This window comes from Perna viridis, chromosome 2 (assembly GCF_037379345.1).
Source record: "Perna viridis isolate PV_CMFRI_1.1 ecotype Kerala chromosome 2, ASM3737934v1, whole genome shotgun sequence".
Classification (NCBI taxonomy): Eukaryota; Metazoa; Mollusca; class Bivalvia; order Mytilida; family Mytilidae; genus Perna; species Perna viridis.
Window position 1 is genome coordinate 51504904 of NC_142446.1, and position 21529 is coordinate 51526432.

General features: G+C 32.3%; 1 protein-coding gene across 9 annotated transcripts in view; it reads right to left on the bottom strand.

Annotated features, from left to right (window-relative positions):
- The window catches only part of LOC148625688 (papilin-like), a 129654-nt gene that overhangs the window by 84169 nt on the left and 23956 nt on the right, over positions 1-21529 (bottom strand). For 8 of the 9 annotated variants that reach the window (XM_088569374.1, XM_088569373.1, XM_088569369.1 and 5 more), the window contains exons 9-14: positions 21248-21417; positions 19656-19875; positions 18489-18630; positions 16370-16586; positions 14843-15022; positions 11711-11879 (exon numbers count right to left, since the gene is read on the bottom strand). In XM_088569374.1, the coding sequence (XP_088425500.1) occupies positions 11711-11879; positions 14843-15022; positions 16370-16586; positions 18489-18630; positions 19656-19875; positions 21248-21417 (1098 nt within the window). Of the gene's footprint in view, positions 1-17; positions 2015-11710; positions 11880-14842; positions 15023-16369; positions 16587-18488; positions 18631-19655; positions 19876-21247; positions 21418-21529 lie in introns of those variants that run through there. The other variant, XM_088569372.1, reaches the window with a different exon arrangement.

A 21529-nucleotide genomic window follows, 5' to 3' on the forward strand; every position in this document is an offset into this window, starting at 1 on the left:
ATTAATTTTATTCTTACAAGTTTGTCTGGTGCCTGTAGAAACAGTTCCTCCCCTCGAAGAATCAGTTTTGGTACTCCCATGGGTATGATCTGTAATTCTACTCCCACTAGCGATAGTGCTACTGCCACCTGTTTTAACAGTATTATTTGCTGTCACATAAAATGTTTGGGTAATACTTTTCTCCTCATGTCTTCTTCTGACTTGTGGCTGAACACGGAAAATGTCAGCTGATCCTTGCAGGCAAGTTTGCTCTGAGGCTAGAGGGAAGTTCCAACAACTTAAATCTGCAGGCCATACAATTCCAAATGTTCTGAGGATTGAGACGCATTCTTTTTGAACATTCAGACAGACAGACCTACAGGGAGGAATAGGTTCAGGGAACCTGGAAGAACATGCTGGAGTATACACAGAACATAACAAGAATGCAAGCTGACTAGAACATCCAGTTTGTATCAGGGAGATGAAAACAGACATATCCTTTGTAGCATTTTCCACAGTTGAATGCCCAGCAAAATTTGGCATCTTCGTCTCTGTGTAACCAAATTGTTTACACATCATACTACTGGTACTAAGAAGAGGTTCACATGGTGATCTTGGTCTTGGAGAATAGTGGCTTTGTCCTGAGTCACTTATGATGGTATTACCTGAACCATGTTGACCTTGACCTGATCCTTGTAGACCTGATTCTAGCTGACCTGAACCAGGCTGACTTTGAGCTGGTCCATGTTGACCTAATTCCAGCTGACTGGACCCAGGCTGACTTCGAGCTGATCCATGTTGACCTGATTCAGACTGACCTGATCCATGCTGAACTTCACCTACTCCATGTTGACCCAATGTTTGATCCAGCTTAACTTCAACTTCTCCATTTCCATTCTCAACTTCTTGATTCCCAAGGCTATCTTGATCTACATTATCAAATTCTAACTGAGCTCTAACATGGACAGTATCATTTTGTGTATTGTAATTAAAATATACAGCTTTTCCATTTTTGTCGGCACTGTCTACCTTGACATGATTGTTATCAGTAACTATCTCCGTATCGTCATATTCTATAATGGTAGGCACACCACCATCACTGCCATTATTAATAACGTTTTGCTCATAGCTCTTAAATTGTGGCCTGTCGTCACTTTCCACCCAATTGGTTTCAAAACTAAACTGACCATTACCAACTTCTTGCTGAACATCTTTTGAGACAGAAGTTGTATTTAATTCAGTTGCATCATAAGTAACTTCATCTCCCTGCAGACAACTCGATGCAGAGTCATGTTTAGATGATAATATTGAGCAAGTGAACTCTTTGGGCCACCATAGTCCTGCTTCCTGTAATGAGTTTTCACATTCAGATTGAACCTCTTCACAAACTTCTCGGCAAGGTCTGCTTAAAGAGAATGTTACTGGATCACATTTAGGTAAATGCATGGAGCATAAGAAAAATTTCACATTATCAGAACATGATAAATTAGTCCTAACTGTATATTCATAAAATGTTTTAAGGTTTTGATTTACAGTATCAAAAAATGTTCCAACATCTTGGTCTTCAAGTAAAAATGTCATATCATGTGACAAACCTCTGCACATTTCAACATCTTCTCCAAATGATACACACCGTCCAACCAAAGGTTTGCAGAATACAGTCTGACTAGAAAAAATAAACATTACAATACACGAAACTAATAATTTCCTCTTTGTTTCCATAATGATTCCTGTCATAATTTTTCAATTATATTCCACTTTGATCATTAAGATATTAAGATTGTCACCAAATGTCACCAAATGTCACCAAATGTCCGCAGTAGGAGAGATTGATTAAAAAGTCATAACACTTCATCCAATTTGTTTAACACTTCAAAAAATTATTTGCAACATAAGTAAATGTCTGAAAGTTTATGAGCTGTTAGCTGTAGACTTCCCAAGAAAGTGTTTATAAGAATGTAATCTTGCCTTGTTGTATGGAATTGCAATTACACACTTCAACAAGACTGCTTGCTGAGCTATCAGCATACCAATTCAAAGAGAGGACAACTGTAGCTAATAGTGTTACCAATAAAAATCTCGTACTGGAAATAAATATCGGTCGTAAAAAAGTTCACAAAGATGAATTCAATCACATAAATTGATGAATATAGAAATAAAACTTTGAAATGAATTTTACAATGTAAGAAGTTTTTCACTTTGAGCCATGAATTATTCATAGCCCCATTTTTAAATTATATGGATCATCTATCTTGACCACCCACCCATAAAACTTATATTACACTGGACAATAGACCATTTATCCCATGGGCATTTTTGACTAGTTACTTGCTGAAAAAAAAAAAATTAACTTTGGTATCTAAAGAGTTTTATTTTAATACTACAGAATTTATAACTGTTAAATGCATTTTTGATAAAAAAAATAAAAGAATCATAGGATCATGGTTATTTTCCTTTAATTGTTGAGGTTTAAGACAGACAGAAAAAAGTTTTTGTTTAATTTAAAATTTTAGTTAGACAAAATACAGAGCTTTGTTTTGACAGATCTTTTGGAGTTCAGTTTCTTTGATTAAGAAATAAGTTAGTATCTAATTAATTTGATGAATGATTCAGAAAGGAATGGTTTAAACAGCTTTCTTTCTGATTTTTTGAGAATGGATCAGACAGGTTTCTAGCTGACATAGAGAATAGGTCGGACATGTTTCTGGTTGGCCTACAGAATGGATCAGACAGATTTCTAGCTGACATAGTGAATAGGTTGGACATGTTTCTGGTTGGCCTACAGAATGGATCAGACAGTTTTCTAGCTGACATAGTGAATTGGTTGGATTGGTTTCTGGTTGGCCTACAGAATGGATCAAACAGGTTTCTAGCTGACATAGTGAAAAGGTTGGACATGTTTCTGGTTGGCCTACAGAATGGATCAAACAGGTTTCTAGCTGACATTGTGAATAGGTTGGACAGGTTTCTGGTTGCAAAAAAAATTGATCTACAAAATGGGTCAGACAGGTTTCTAGCTGACATAGTAAATAGGTTGGACAGGTTTCTGGTTGGCCTACAGAATGGATCAGACAGTTTTCTAGCCAACATAATGAATAGGTTTGACAGGTTTCCAGTTGGCCTACAGAATGGATCAGACAGGTTTCTAGCTGACATAGTGAATAGGTTGGACATGTTTCTGGTTGGCCTACAGAATGGGTCAGACACGTTTCTAGCTGACATAGTAAATAGGTTGGACAGGTTTCTGGTTGGCCTACAGAATGGATCAGACAGGTTTCTGTCTAATCTAGAGAATAGGTCAGACAGGTTTCTAGCTGACCTAAAGAATACCAAAAGGTCAGACAGGATTCTAGCTGACCTAGAGAATAAGTCGAACAAGTTTCTGGCTGACAGGCCAATGGTTAAGGCTATGGATTGGACCGAGATCTACCCCTGGTGCCATAAAACTTTTTAAAAAATACGCAAGTCTGAGAATAATCGCAACCGTTTATGATGTCATAAAATCCTGTAAGGTTGATTAGAGTTACTATGGAAGTTCAGAATATTCTCAAACTTAAGAAGTACTCCAGCTAAGAATCATGCAAAATGTGATTCATGGTTGGAAAGCCTACATATTTTTATTTTTGATATTTTGTTTAAAATGTAATAGTAAACAGAAATTAACATGTGGTTTTTCATATAACCCCTGTTCATAAGAAATATAAATTATATAGAATGTACAGTACATTTCAAAATAAAGGGTGTTAACTCTGTAAGTGACACTAAAATACAATAGAAACTATTGGATTTTTCATGTTGGTTATATCCAAAGAGCAGACAGATTAGAATAAATAATTATATATTTCATCATATAGACCAATAAAACAATTTAATAACAAAAATAAAAATATGTAGCCTTTTTCATGTGTATCACATTTTACAGAATTTGCATGATTCTTAGGAGGACTGCTATTTAAGTATTTTTCAACTTTTGGTGCACCAGGTTCTGGTTGTTATGGAGTATAAGAAATGCTTCTCTCTATTTTTTTTCTTTTTTTTTCATTTCAACTCATCTGCTATTATTTGCAGTAATTTCAAACTTTATAATGATTTGAGATAAATATAAGATGAATTCATATATTGGTTGTTAAAAAAATCTAAATCATTAAAAGAAAAAATAAATACAATCAATCTGGTATTTGATGAGGGGGGTTGGGATTCATATTGTATCGCATCAATCATAATTGTAAGGAAAAGTCATGGCAATAGAGACAGCCCATGTGTAAACCATTACAAAGATAATCTTTCTGTTAGTCTGATATCATATATACATTTTCATCTTATTCATAAAATTCATACAATTTCTGGACAAAAAATATCTAAATGACCTCCCAGGGGCTGCAAAATCATTTGAATACTTCGTTAATGATGAAAGAAACTTAAAAGTTTGTCATGGGTTGTTGGTTGTGTAGGAAATGAAGGGAAGCAGTCACTGACTCTGTAGTCATAACATTCATGTTTTTTCTGTACCCTCCCAGGAGGAAAAAAAATATGTTATTTGGAAAACTTAAGTAATTGGGGTGCTAAGTGCAAGGCCAAAGTACTCTTTGTATATTGGTAATCCAGTATTACCACAGTATAATGAAATACAAGGGAGATAAGCATAATAATGACACTTACCAAAGGAATCAAAGACAAAGCAAACATAAGTAATGAAAACTGTGAAATTTTCGTGGTAGTTTTAGTTTTGCTTTTTTTGCCATAATACCTGTAACGCGAAATAAAACTGTCATGAATATTTTTTAAAAGAAAATTATGCTATAATTTGGGGAAAGATCAAATTTAAAACTGTGCGAAAGTAGATTGAGCACAGAAACCGTGAAAAAAAAAAAAAAAAAAGTGTGAAAATTGACCAGTTTACAGTATACAAAAGTTCAAAATGATCACTACAAAATACTTTTATTGTCTAATTTTAAAGTCTAACATTGAGATTTCTTGATTTCCTTAACAATTGGGCAAGGAATTCACGAAAAACTCGTACTGAACATAAATTATCGCTTGCTAACTTAAAATACACATTTGTATTAACTTGAATTGTCTCTACCTATAAGCAGCTGAGAACAAGAAGAATGCAGTTTAAATTATTACTTTGGCACATAATATATCACATATACCAGTAGAAAACCAAGTTATATGATTGTTTTTTTATAACATATGTAAAAAGATATTAATATTTTCATCTCTGTTAAAGGTAGATATTACCTAATACCTTCAATAGATTGATTGATTTTCCTAATTTTATTCAAAGATGATCATAAAGGAACGTACTGAAAAATTTTAAGATAAAAAACATAGGTCACTGAATTTAATATAAAGATAATTTAGCCTAAATATAGATTATTTTTACGGCATTTTATACAGTTTCTGTATGGATTTTTCACTGTTTTGCTTGCTGTTAAAAAACTAGTTTGTAAAATTTATTTAAAATTTGCTTAAAAAACTCTTATCTGACATTTATGTAATACACATATTTCAAAAAGAAAATTGGGTTTCACTGAACTTTTTTTGCATAAAATATTAAATAAAATTACCATTACATTACCAGGTACATTTCTATAGAAAATTTTCTGACCAATTATCTCCCCCTTGCAAAAGGTTTTTTTTTTTAATAAATGTTTGTAATTTTACCATATATAGGTCTATGCCAAAAAATCCTTTTACATGATTTAAAGAATTTTTTATGCATCATTTCAAACACTATTTACCAATAGAAAATACATGTTTCAGAATGATTTTGCAAGATGACAGAAAAAGAATGCTCTGTGTAATAGGTTTGATCTACCTTAATATATGTGGAATTGAAGAACTAATGCAATATCTATTTTGTTGTCAGACACTAAAAATGTACCTATCACTTTTATACCTCTTTAATGGTAAGTAGACACAGATCCAGGGGAAATTGGGGGGAGGGGGTTAAAGTCAAACTTTGTGAATTTAGTGCAACTTTGGGCAAAAGTTAACAAATCATAGCATGGAAACACCCCCCCACACACACACCCTCTGGACCCCATCCCCTCTCCTAAATCTTTGGACCCACCCCTGAGACATAAGTAATATCTTTAGAAATGATTCACACGTGATCTCATTTTTAAAATGAATTTGTTACTTTCTTTATCAATCAACTAGATATGCCTTAGATTTTTTAATTACTATTTTTTTGAGTCAACCACAGAATGGAGAATACCCATGGAAAATATAGATGATTGGCTCCAGCCAAAACTAAACATTATTTCCCCCTCCTTTGAGAATGAGTTGATTATACCAATCAAACAATTATCACCAACTCAAGATAACATAATCACATAACAAAAAATGGTAATGTAATTAAAATTGTGTAAAATACACAGAAGTTTATTCAGATAGAAATGTTCTCAGGATGTTACCACCTACTAAAATGTTTTTCAAGTTTAACATGAGCGAATGGCATTTACAAATTACATAACCAGATTTAATTAGTAACACTTGTTTTTTTGTGTTATTTTTTTTTCAAGTTTCCTTCTTGATAAAGACAAGAACAGGATATTCTATACACTTGTGGCATGACTTTATTTCAAAGATTTAATTTGAGTGTTATTGCTTTTTTTTGTTGGTGAACAATATGGCATACCAATTCAATGTCTCAATCTTTAAACTATTTATTAAAATAAAATGCAGCTTGCAAAATAAAGTGAACTAGAAATACTATGAACAAGCTCAAAAAGAGAATACCCCTGCTTCAAACATGAAGTTTAATATACAATCCATTTGTTCAATTATGTCCCTTTGGAATCCTCCAACAGAAGTTGTATTCCTTAATGCTATTCTACATACCAATCTTCCTATAAAATTTCATGAAATTCCTTGGAGCAGTAAAGGAGGAGTTATGCTTACGATATTTCAACATATTAAACCCTTAAGTTGGATTATCTCCCTTTGAATCCTCTAAGCGTAACTATATTCTTCCATTTACATCTACACACGATGCCCAACTTCTTAAAGCTCCAGCTAAGGATCATGCAAAATGAGATTCATGAGTAAAAAGCCAACATATTTTTATTTTTGATATCTTGTTTAAAATTTAATAGTAAACAGAAATTAACATGTGGTTTTTCATATAATCCATGTTCTTGGAGATAAAATTATATAGAATGCACTGTATATTTCAAAATTAAGTGTGATAACTCTGTAAATGACACTCAAATACAATAGAATTTATTGGATTTTCAATGTTGATTATCTCCTAAGAGCAAGCAAATTTGAATGAATAATTACACATTTCATAATATAGATCCATAAAATAACTTAATTATAAAAATAAAAATATGTAGCCTTTTTTTTTGGGTGTATCACATATTTCAAATTTTGCATGATTCTTACAAAGACAGCTACTTAACAACATCAACAGGTTACAATTATTATAACTACTTAAATTCGTATAAGGGGTAACCAAAATATTTCAGAAAAAGAACAGATATGTAACATAGTAATGTGTGCTTAGCCCCATTTTACAATAACATCTTGGGTCTTACCTACAAAGGCAAATATTGTTCCATATTTCATGTAAAATTTTGAGTCTCACATGAAATTCATTTAACATGAACTTTATGTCAAAAGTTCACATGAATTTCATGTGAAAGCTCAATTCACCTGAATTTTTATGAGAACTCAGTGACAACTTTATTTTCTCAATTCAAGTAAATTACATGTAAAATTCTCGGGAAAATCCCATAAAATAATTTTGCCTGTGTACACCATACTATTTCCAGTAATGTACAGTATGGCCATGGCTTGAAATCTTAAAAAAAACCTACAGATTAAGAATTTCACAAATTAATAAAAATCTCTGATTTTCAGGAATATATCTGATCAAGAACAGAACTTGAAGCAGGTTTTTAAGAAAAAAATAATTTGATATTTTATTAAAAAATCCAAGAAACATATCTTTTTTTTTTACTTAATCCAAGAAGCTTATGTCATCTCTCAGTATGGACAGAATCTATCTACTATTATGCAAAGCATAATCAGCTGGAATCTTAGTTTTACCAAAGTATGCTTTGATGTAACATCCATCATTTGAAAGGCTTAAGTTTAAGTTAAATGATCAAAAGAAGCAAAAGGAATCCTACTTTAGTTTTAAAATAACATGGAAAATGCAAGGCCTCTTACAACAGTGCAAGTTATGTAGCTAATACTGTTTACATACTCAGCACAAGGAACAGATATGGTGAAACACAATAAATGTACCATTGTATAACCTTTATAAAAATAGTAAATACTTACAGAAATCACCAGAAGGTCTTCAATAAGTGTAAAGAAACCTTCAAGTAAGCTCTGGAAGGTCTAAAATCCACGGTAAAAGAACAATGACACTTCTTTCAAAATAAACTAAAAAGCCATATAATGACACAAAGATACATTAATGACCAATTTAATTGATATTAGGGTGAAATCATTCATTTCTAACCAATTATCATGCTGCAAGTGCAGCAGACAACTTGGAAATAGTGTACAAACATCTGAAATTAACAAAACTAGATTAAGGCTTCAAAAAATCACCAAAAACATGTGCCATTTATCAATAATTTTTGGAAATTTTCAGGAGCAGGGACATGAAGCCCACTGTTCAGCCCTTTATAACCCAAAACCTCCTCTATGCTTTAACATAGTTTGAAGTGCTCATTCCTGTTCCTACAAATTTTAAAAGTGCTTAAATTAGTGAGAAGCTTATAAAAATTAATACCCCCCCCGCTCATCTTTGACATGAATGATGTAAATTCTGTAAACTGAATCATCCTACAGGCATCTGACAGCAATGACTTTCTTTATAATATCTATGCATAATGCTTTACTATCCTAAATCCAGGACATTAAAATTGAACAACCTTAGGTTGGATTATCTTCCTTAACAAGCAAGTGACAATAATTTTTTAATATCAGATGATTGACACTTCTTTAAAAATTTTGAAAAAGTCCAATGAGTGATTTAGATGCAGATGTGCTAACAAGCTATAATTATCAGGTAATTATAAGTTTCCCCAATCCACATCTATATATATGGTGTATAACCTTCCTCTGAAGTTTCTCCTTACAAGATCCATAGACAGATGAACAAATGGACATTACATGTACAGCTTTGTTCCTATGTAACCCAAAAACTTTGAAGAGAATTATAAATAATATCATTTTTTTTCTGTTAGTGAAGTATGCACTTTTTTTTCATGTACATTACTTCTTAAATCAAACCAAACATATGAAGTTGTGCAAGGTATACCACCACTTGTACGAACAACAACAAAAACTACTTACAGCCTATATCCATCTATATAAAGACATATACCAAATTTGAAATCAATCCATCGAATAGAAGCTGAGATAATAGAACAAAATTTGCATAGATGGAATGAGAGATGGACAAGGTGATTCCAATATACAGCTGTGTACCACCCACTCATTGAGTGGGGTATAAAACAGAGTACAAACATACACTTGATTAAGGTAATTAATACATGTAAAGCAATTAAACTAACCTTTAGTAGGATGCGTTTGGTACATTTGTTTGTCAGAATGAAACCAAATCACATATGGAACAAAGGCATATCGCTGGCTGAAACAGCCAAATCTCAGAAAACAAATCATCACAAGAACAATTCTATACATGTTCACATCCTGTCATATATCCACCATAACAAAGAGAGAAATAGCTTTTTTACAAACCAAGAACAAATCTAGAACCATAACACAAGAAGTCAATTAAAATTGAACTTGAAACTTAGTAAGAACTACTACAAGACCTTATGGGTAAAATAACCTATTAAGTAAATTACAATTAGGAAGTTTACATAATAGTGTGGAAGTGTGACATTTAATAACATTGTAACAATTTTAACAGGGTTACTATTGCCTCCATTTATAGGATGTGTATTGGCTGTAGTAATTGTTACAGACAGAATGTACATTTCACAAATGATAAAATGTTATTCTTATATCATGCAAACATTTTGACAGATATATTAGAGAATCTGAGTTATGTAACTTTAGTCATGAATTTAAAGTTGCTATGACTGTCACTGGAAATATGTAAATTTTAATGATACTTTCATTCCATGCCTGCAGATTAGTAACCTTCAGCATATAAATAATTCTTTTGGGAAACTTGACATGACTTACCAGATATACTAGATCGTAAATTCAGAGATTATCTGGATGTCATTTGAAATATCTAGCTATCAAACAATCACACAGTCAGAATTTTTACAGTGAAAAAAGCAAAAAAATTACATTCAACTGCGAAAGTAAAGCTTATATTTTGTTCCCATCCAACAATGTTAACCTGCCTTTTTTTTTCCTTATAGGAATTGCAAATATCATCAAATCTTTTTTCCACAGATGACAAATATGCCAACATAACCATATAAAACCATTATTGATGACCACAATTTATCATAGTCTTAATAGAAAATGGAACAATTAACTTTTAAGACAGACAGCACAAAAACAGCATCACTTACATGCCAGTATATCACCTATTTTAGGCCTTTATCAAGAAAATTTTTTAGGGCAGTCTAATTAAAATTAGACCTTACATTTTTTTTTATTTTGATGTACGCAAGCAAAAATCGTAGGGGCTAATTTTAATTAGACTGATTTTTAGGGATGTTTAGATTGGGTTGGTTGGACAAAATTTTCCCTACATTAATAGTGCTTGCTAATTTTAAGCTTAAGTGTCTAACTCAGAAAATTCAAGCAAAATATTTTACCAATTTTTGTTTTCAATACAATGTCTTATTCTGCAATCTATAATACTTTAAATTTATGGATACAAATGAATTTTTTTATATTGTGTATCAAGTTGAGCTTCCCACATCAAAAGAGCTGATGTGGTGTTGGTTAAAGCTTAATTCCAAGGCTGGTGAGGAAATGCTCTGTCATTATATGTCAGGGTCTGATATTCAAGGCTGTCCTATTGCCCAGGACAAGTAAAATTACCATTTGGGCAAGTAGAAGTTAAATTAAACTTGCCACTGTCTTTGAGAAGCTCAAAGAAAAGTGTTCAATACTACACTATAAATGTAGACGGGTTCACCAAAGTTTGTGCTGCAATATGACATATAGATCATGACAATATTTAATATTAACAAAATGAAATAAAAAAATTATTTCTGTTGACCTGTATGGTAACTCAAGTTTATTCTTGCAAAAACTAACTGATGTGAAGTTGGTTGTAAAATTAACAGAAAGGTTTGAAAGCTTGAAATTTCAAAGAATGTCACACTAAAGGATATCAGTCATCCATAGGTGTGTACTGTACATCTACTACTTCAAGCATCTGGTGATTTCTAGTACAAATAATAACAAATGTGTTTTAATTTACACCAGTTGTTTAGTCTAACACTGAGTTGACTACTGTTTTACCAATTTTGACTTTTGTGAGAACAACAAAACCATACACATGGACTCCTATAGCCACTATGGAAGTAGAAGTTCTGGCTGGCCATAAAACCCAGTTTAACCCATCATTTCTCTTTAAAATGCCTGTACCAAGCCAGGAGCATATTTTAATTTTTTCATTTTTCCATTTTATTTTTGAAATTCCAGTTCCTGTATTACCAGTATATATATTTCCCTCTGATTTATGATTATGAGTTTGGTAGATTTGTAATTACCTTTATTCAACTCACTTGAGTTACTTCCCTTTGACTGAAAATTATCTTACCACGTCTAGGGCATCCTTGATATCTGTACCCCCTGGCTGGAGTTACACCATCTGGACAGCATCCATATGGACTATTACAGCCAGAGCACCCTTCTCTATTGTACCCCCTAGCTGGAGTTACACCATCTGGACAACACCCATATATACTGTTACACCGAACTTCTTCACGCTACAATAAAACTGGTTGCCTTTTATCACTACACAGGCAAAATATTTCCACATAATTTCACCTTAATCAAGCAAATAAATTTTGTGAATTAGTTCAAATGAAATTTGTGTGAATTGAGGCTTCACATGAATTTCACATGCAGTTTTCAACACAAAATCAAGTAAGGTAAAAATCACATAAATTTCATACTATTTCATACGATTAACATGAATTTCACATGAACAGTATCTTCCTCTAAAGTGGAAAAGTGTTTCCTGTCTTGTAAAAATATAACCATAATCATCTTTAAGGTACTGTAAATGGATTTATTTTTGTCTTTGCTAATCATTACAGATTCTGTCAAATGTATTATCTTGGCAAGTGTCAATTTTTACAATTTAAAAAAAATGATTGGCATTTGATAGAGTTAAAAGTCAATTTTAAAGGTATGTACTATTTTTCACGCTTATCTGTCCATCATGAAAATAACCAAAATTAGTAAACTGCAAAAATGAATAAGTTAACAGCATTTTGTTCTAAACATAATGCTATGATAACACACAGTTTAGATTAAGGAAAAACCTAAAAGAATGATAAATTCCTTTCCCTACATTATTTGGAGGAAACAGCATTGAAGTGGATGTTTTTTTGTTTTTTTTTTTTTTGAAATTGTAATATCAGATTATTCAACTACATTGTTCTATATACTGAATAAGTATCATTGTTCCTAAGGTACTAATTTGTGTGGATATCGTGGGTTTGATAAACCAGGATATTAGGTTTCTGACAAAAAAGAAATTTCCTATTCATTTGTTTATAACCACAAATTCAAGAATCTATAAACAGACACTTTTTTCCGAAAACCATGAAAATTGGTATACAAGAATTAAAATTCTCCCACAATACTTTCAATTAACAATATCTGTAAAAGTACGTAGATTGTGTTTATGATCAGTATATCCATTTATTTATACGGACGATGCATCAGCCATGTCCAATATATGTAGAATGTAAGACCAGAACTATGAATGGCTAAAAAATATTTTAATACAAGTTATAAATTTGCTGACACTATAGTAGACAATTGCGCAAGAGCACCGGTGCTGTTATGTCTTTCATTACGTTGATGGATTCGATTTTATTTTTATCTATTAAATGATAATTATAATTTGGAAATTATTGACTGTGTAAAAATGTAATAAGCTTTCCAAGAAGAAAGTCTCACACAATCTCCTAACCAAATGACACTTCGCCCATGGCAACATGGCTGTGCACCATAAACAAAGATTTAAAAGGCCTTCAACAACAGGTAAGTGAAATGTGTTTTAATGAAACAGTTAGAGGCCACACATTAAGCTCAGTCCATCATTGGCATAGTCTAAAATCATATTATCAATTATACTGGTAGATATCTTGTAATTTAACAATGACAGCTATAAGAATGTGAAGAACAAAGGAGCTTGGTAATGATATAGATTTACTTTTGAACTCATGAATATCTTTGGTTGAGCTTTCCTTTATTCAACAATATAAAATAGTGATGGATGGGAGATAACTCCAGTAATAACTTAATTACTAAAAGAATTGACAACAATTTTTAAAATTTTATACATACATCAAATTTTGACATCTTAAATTTTGAACTTTAAGTGTCTAGTAATTTTTTCGTTTTTTAATTTTATTTATCACAAACCTAGAGAGAATGTAAATTTAGCATTTTAAGCATAAGTGCAAAGTGAGTGTAAAAGACCCAAAGACTTTCAAATTGGTAGTCACTGCTTTACCATCAAGTATGTGACATACAGGAATTAAATGATAACCAGAAATCAGTAACCGTTTGGTCACAAGTGATACCCCACTTTCAACCACAATATAAGAAAAATAAATAAAGTCCTGGGTAAACAAGAAGTTGTTGTCAAATTTTTCCAAAAATGAATCATACTTATGGCATACTTACAGGAAGAATGTGTTAAGTAGCACTCCAGCTAAGAATCATGCAAAATGTGATTCATGGGTAAAAAGCCTACATATTTTTATTTTTGATATTTTGTTTGAAATGTCACAGTAAACAGACATTAACATGTGGTTTTTCATATAACCTGTGCTCTTAGGAGATAAAAATTGTATAGAATGCACTGTAGATTTCAAAATTAAGGGAGATAACTCTGTAAATGACGCTCAAATACAATAGAATCTACTGGATTTTCAATGTTGATTATCTCCTAAGAGCAGGCAGATTTGAATGAATAATTACATATTTCATAATATAGACCCATAACACAACTTAATTACAAAAATAAAAATATGTAGCCTTTTTTAGGGTGTATCACATTTTCCAGATTTTGCATGATTCTTACAAAGACAGCTACTTGAAATTTCAAGCTGTTTTAATGAGTAGTTGCTGAGAAAAATGTGACAATAATTTAAACTTAAAAAAAATTATTTTAGTCCTTGGTAAACAGGAGATTCTTATCAATTTTTTTCCAAAAATAAATACCATCATATGGCATACCTATAGGAAGAATGTGTTAAAATTTCAAGCCGCTATGATGAGTAGTTGCTTAGAAAACTGTGACAGAAACAACTAACACACAGTTACATGCAAATACTGAAAAACAGAAACAATGACAAAGATAAAACAGTATACACCCTCTCCTTAACTGCTCGGACGTTAAACCCCAACAATCAATCAACTCTCTCCTTCATAGCAGGGGTATAACTAAATGGCTCAGAATCAGAAAAATGAGCAGTGATATGCTTACATTCAGGCTGTTGCTTCTGTCAGCCAGCATTATAAGGCTACGACTTGATGTGTCAGACTGATACAAAGCAGGGTCTGTTTAATAAGTAAAAAGTTCTCATCCTAAAATGTATGAAATATCTGCCATAGGATGTTAAAAGGTAACTAAACCACAATCAATCAATCAACCTATCAATATGACCACACAGTAACCATACCAATGTATTTTTGTTGTAACATTTACCTCGTGTGCACTTGTACCTCCTTCATCACATCTTATGTTCTCAAAACAAGATTTCCTATCTAGAGGTTTGTCCAGTGAAGAGCAGGCTGAAGGAGACAGTATTCTACCATTACCAGTGGTATCAGGTCCTCTACAGTAAACCCTCCTTGTCTTCTCCCCTAACCCACACCCCGAACTGCACTGAAAGAGATTTTCCTCTAATGTAAAACATTTAGCTATCTTTTAAAAATTAAAAAAAGATAATATAAATTAGCAAAAGAATTGACACCTATTTTTGAAAAAAAAAGTTTTAAGAGTGCTGCAGACAGATATTAAAAAGTGCTTTAGCTTTTTATTTTAATAAGCCTGGAAGGTATATAACTATATCATATGTCAATGGGAAGATAAATCAATGTAGTTTTTGAATATTGTACTTATCAAAGTAAAAATATGGTAAAGTTTCCTGCATTTTTCTGCATAATTTCATTAAAATCACCTACCAAAGTATATTGGGGTTGATTGACCTTTAACCCCTGCTCTAAATTAATGCAAAATAGCAGAAAACTTTATCACTTTTCAGTTAAAAAAGAGTGATATTCAAAAACTATATTGATTTATTGTTCCATTGACATGTGATATAGCTGTATGCCTTCTAGGCCAATTAAAGTTTTAAAAATCCTTAGCCTCCACTGCACTATAAATACATGCACATGAAAACTTACATAGCTTCATTACATCAAATCATTTCTAAAATTTTGTCACAAAAAAATAAAAAGTCATATTTTAACATTAATTATTATTATTGTTTTTGGTTTTGCATCTTGTGAATAGTAAATTTTACATAAACTTACAATCTAATTAAAACTAGTTCTTCTTATTTGTTCACAAATTACAAAAGCTAGTTTTAATTAGATTGAATAAACTTATTACATACAATAAGAGTACACAGCAAAAAATTACCAGATATGACAGGCATATGTAAACTGATACACATGTTAATCATATCCAAGTCACTTCATATGATAATCATATGTAAACTGATACAAATGTTAATCATACCAAAGTTGGCATATGATAATCATATGTAAACTGATGCACATGTTATTCACATGATAATCATATGTTACACTTCATATGATTCTCATGTGTGGCACATTTAGCTGAGTAAAAGATATATGTATCTACACATAATGTATATAATGTGTGTATCCACTTATACAGTTACACTGACATAAATAATAAATGTACTCAGTGCAATATTTCTGTGAATTAAGAAATTATTGTGACATTCTCATTATTTAAAAACAAATTACTTAAAATTGCAAAAAAAAAAATGAAATTCACAGGCAATGCTTAATATAAGTGAGATTTTTCTCACATTCACAAAAATCAAAGTCTTATTTTTGATAAAAGTGACAGGAATTGCAATAAAAGATACATGCATTAATTTCTAAATTTACAATAAATAATTACAATAGTGTGCTTTACAATGAATAATTATAATAATGTGCCAGTATCTATTTTGAATTATTGTTTCTACAGACATACCTCTGACCATTTTGTAGTTTCCCACTCAGGACATATCACATCATCGTTACAAGACCTCATATAAGTGGGCTTGATTTTATACTCCTCTAAACACTGTGTATCACTAGTCACAAAACTGGAATCATCAGCTCGAATAGCCTTACAATAAACTGAAGTTGATTGTTCTCCAAGTCCACAAGATGTAGAGCAAGGACCCCAAGCTCCTCTCTCCCATTGCCTTATGGTAGAAAAAAAGATTAATGACCAAAGGATTCTGTTCTTCTAGTGCAAACAGGATTAGGAGTATTGACAGGTCATCCCAATTTCCTCTTCACTATAATCTTACAATAGAAAAACAGATTAAAATGACCTGAGGACTTTCCTAGTTCACACTGGACAGGCAGTAAGGAAACTATCTTCTCCTGTCCCATAGTTTTATTGTAGTACAAAAAATTACCTGAGGATCTTGTTCTCCTGCTGGAAAGGATACAAACTCTACAGAGGAAAATTCTGTTCATGTGAAATTCATGCAAACTTCACATGAAATTATAAAGATTTTCATGTGAAAAACTCACATAAAATTCACATGAATGCTTGATTCATATGTATTTCATGTGAACTCTGTCACAAACTTTATTTGCAACCACATGAAATTCCTGTGAAAATCGTGTGAAATAATTTTCCCTGTGTACCCTCTCCTCTCGTCTTGTGTTCGAAAACTATTTTCTGAGTTGCTCATTTACTTCTATTAATTTGTATGTGTTATTTTAGTTATTTTATGTTCTTTGTGACATTGAAAAAGGCCAAAGAATAATATAACCATAAAGATAAAGGTGTTTAAAAAAAGTTGTAAACAAGACAAAAGGAACTGTGTAGAACACCATGCAAAAGAAGCTGATAATATAAGTGGCAAAGGTGACATCAAAACCCTATACAACATTACAAATGGTAATCTATTGACTTCAAATACCACAATCAAAGAAAAAGACAACAACACCTTAACAAAACTCAAAGAACAACTTTAGAGGTGGACCACCACGAAAACCACATAAATTAGGTATCCCACAAACAATAGTACTTCCACAGTATCAGAACCAACAACATAACTAAAGCTGAAGTTACCAAAGCCATCAGAAATCTGAAGAATGAAAAAGCAGGAGACATTGATAACATACCACCAGAAGCTATTAAAGTCCTAGATTATACTTCAGTCCATGACCCATTACAACTGTTACTGGTAATAAAATCTGGCAGGACGAACAAATACCAAAAGACTGGTGTAAACGACTTCTTGTGAAAATCCCAAAGAAAGGTGATAAATCACATTGTAACAACTGGAAAGCATCACTTTGTTATTCATTCCTAGGTAACTATAGTGCAACATTATCCTTAACAGAATGAAAATTGAAGTTGACAAGAAACTTAGAGATGAACAAGTAGGCTCTAGGCACAGAAAACTAAATCTATGAAACTAAATACTAACCATAAAGATTGCCTTAAAATTGGTGACCTCTTCATAGATGAAGCCCAAAAGTCTAGTCAGTACTTCAGGAGGCACAGATGAGGACATTACAACAAAAAAAAAAGAAAGCACAACAATAATTTTCCATTCTTAAGCTTGTTTGAAAAAGTGGTGCTTAAAGAACTAGCCCAAAGATAAAAATATCTAGTACTAACATCAAATCTGATCTTCAATATGAATCAGAAACCTAGAGAGAAACTGCAGTATCTATAAAATCCTTAAAAACTTTTGTTACCAAATGCCTTAGAAACATCCTCAACCCAAGATGGCCCAACAAAATATCCAATATAAAACTATTGAAAAGAACTAAACAACAACCAATAACACATATCATAAGATCTAGAAAATGGAAATGGATTGGACATACACTATGAAAGAACGACAAAAACATCACCAAGCAAGCTCAACATTGGAATCCTCAGGGATACCGAAAAATGGGGAGGCCTATAACACCTGGCATAGGGGACTCATGAATGAGTGTAATGAGCGTAAAAAAATTGATAATACCTGAAAAGAAGCAAAAGGAACAGCAATGGACTTAGTCAAGTAAGTCTCTGTCCCTAATAGGCAAAGGCTAAAATCATATTAGTGTTATGACACAACGGAGTACACACTTACACATTCACAGTGGCAGTATTACCACAGTTCTTGCCCATACACTTCCTCTGTTTATGTGGAGGTTTTAACCTACTACAATACCTAGACTGTACAACTCTATGGGAAATAGTATCCATACAGGATACCAGTCTCCTCTGGTAACCTACAACAGAAAATATAACTAGAAAAACTGTGAGCAAAGTTAACCTGGTGAAACCACTCACATCCCTCCCAAGAAACCATATAGGATACCTAAAATGTGAGTTAAGCATTCAGATGAAAAAAAAACAAAATAGGAAGTGCACAATGGCATCAAGTAATGAAAAAATATGAAAAGTTTCATCCAAGTCCATTCAGAAAAGTTGTGGATAAGAAGAAAGCCCCAATGTCTTACAATCCATATTCTGCATTATAAAACCCCAAAAGTCATTCAGATGGATAAACAAAATAGGAGGTGCACAATGGCATCACGTAAAGAATCAGTGGAAGTTTCATCAAATTCCATTCAGCAGTTTGAGGAGTTGTGGATTAAAACTTGATCCCTCTGATGGAGGACAATGATGAAGTCAATATTTTGCATCAGGAAACCCCAAAAATCATTCAGATGGAAAAATAAAAATTGAGATGTGCAACAGCACCATGTAATAAAGAATCTCAGAGAATTTCATTCAGCAGTTTTTTTTTCCAGGAGTTGTTGATAAGAACAGGGTCTCCCTTGGTCAACAAATGACAAAGTCCATATTCCCAAAAATCAAACAAATGACAAATTCCATAATCCCAAAAATCATTCACATGGAAAAATAAAATAGGAAGTGCACAAAAGCATCATGTAATAAAGAATTTTTTAAATTTCAGCGAATTCCATTCAACAGTTTCAGAGGACAGACAAACGGATGCACAAACAGACGGACACCATGATCACTATATACCACCTGCTTTTCAAGTGGGGTATAACAAGAGGTTATCAATATGGCAGCAAACCATATTTTCATGAATTGAAATTAAAACTAAGAATAAATGTCAGCTTTCATATTTTTCTCAACAAAAATTGCCATGATTCAGAAATGACAAAGAGATGTATATAAAAAATTAAACTTGACCTTCATTTTGTCACATGACAATATAAATTAATTTGAAAAGTCCCTGGTCTCTATGCAACCCACACCTGAATAAACTTCAGTCACATACCTTCCCCACAATCTTTAGAACATGGTGTCCAATGACCAGTCAGCCAAACATATCTACCACTAGAGACACTAGAACGGTCTAAATTACTCGAGCTTGCTGCTCTTTGGCTTGAATGAGAAGTATCCTCACTTCTAATGACATTTCGAGTAAACATCTTATTTTTTTCAACTAATGAATACTGGTAATGGTAGACAACATGTTCCATCCTGGGTTTCATCACCTGAAAAGATTAACACCATTTGGTAAAAACTTTCATTCATCAATAGAAAAATGATGTTCTCATAAATTAGGATATACAGACACTATAATGCTATTAATAGAAAGTTTTAAAATTAATAATACAGTGAAACCTGTCTAAACCAAACCCCTTTTGAATTGTAAAATATTGTTTTCCCAGGTTCTGAATTTTTTAAACTGATATGAAGGTGCCAAAAAGTGTCTGGTTTTGACAGGTTTTGAGTTTATCAAGTGTGCTTAAGGAGGTAGACCTAAGGTAAGGGACACAACTCTTACAAATCATTGGAACATCTGTATTCAGCATTTTACATCTCATGAAAGCATCAAAGTAAATTGGAATTATTTCATTCTGTTTCAAACAATAGCTTGAAAGGCTTAGGTGAAATTAACAATGATTCAAACATATCACTAATTCAAGAGTTATGTCCCTTACTGTAGGTCATTACCCAAGGTCTACCTCCTTAACATCTTTTCAATTTATCTGTCTCTATTACTCTCTCTATTATTAACTGTACCACAGAGAAATCTGGCAGAACTAAACTCAGTTTAGACTTAACATTTGTTTGGTTTAGTTATGTGTTCAGTTCTGAGTTCAAAATAAGTTTTAAACTTACACAAAGGGATTAAAGAAAGTGTCTGGCGTAGACAGGATTTTGTTTTTAGGGTTCGGTTTAGACAGGTTTCTGTATTTTAAATGCAGAAGTGTCTGAAATACACACCATCTACAAGAAATATTCTAATACAAATCACAAATTTCAGGAACTTTAAGCATCAAATCATTGTTCTTTCAATTTTATGTCAATTTCTATAATCACTTATTTATTCAACAATTGTATTAAAAGGGAGATAACCGTGTTGTACCTAAAGACTTGTTATCATCAATGATAATTTGTCTGTATATACTGACACTACTGATGTGTTGCAGAAAAACTCAATTTATTACATCTAATTTACGATTTATGCCACCAAATCTTCACATATCATACAACTACAGTCAAACCAATCATAACTGAACCAATGATTAATCAGTATTCTGTGTAAACCTGACATCATTTGTAGTCCCTTCATATCAATGTGTTTTGAAATTGTGTAAACTGAACATCTGCCTTAAGGAGGTAAACCTCAGGTAAGGGACCTGAAATCAGTGATCTGCTTGTATCATATTTAATTTCACCAAAACCTATGAAGCTTTCTTTTGAAACAGAATGAAATCAATCAAAATTACTTTGATTGATGTCAAATGCTGAATACAAACGTTCCAATTATTTGTAAGAGTTGTCTCCCTTCATTTGTAAGAGTTGTGTCCCTGTACCTCCTTATTATTTACCTTAACCAACAATATATATTATACTTACTGTGACAATTACAGTATCATTAGTTGGTCCCATTGCTGTAAGTTTTTGTTTACCTCCATCTTCGCTACTGATATGGTACATGAGCTTCAGACCAGAAAGATACAGTGGAATCTCACCATCCTGTCCTATGTTACCAACTAAAGTATGGGATTCTGTACCCACCTGTACAGCTGTAATAATTTTCAACATTTACAATAAAACCTAACAACCACATGTTTTCGGCAATAACTTATACCCCTTTTTCATGCAACCTATGTTAAATTATCCAGAATTTAAAAACCA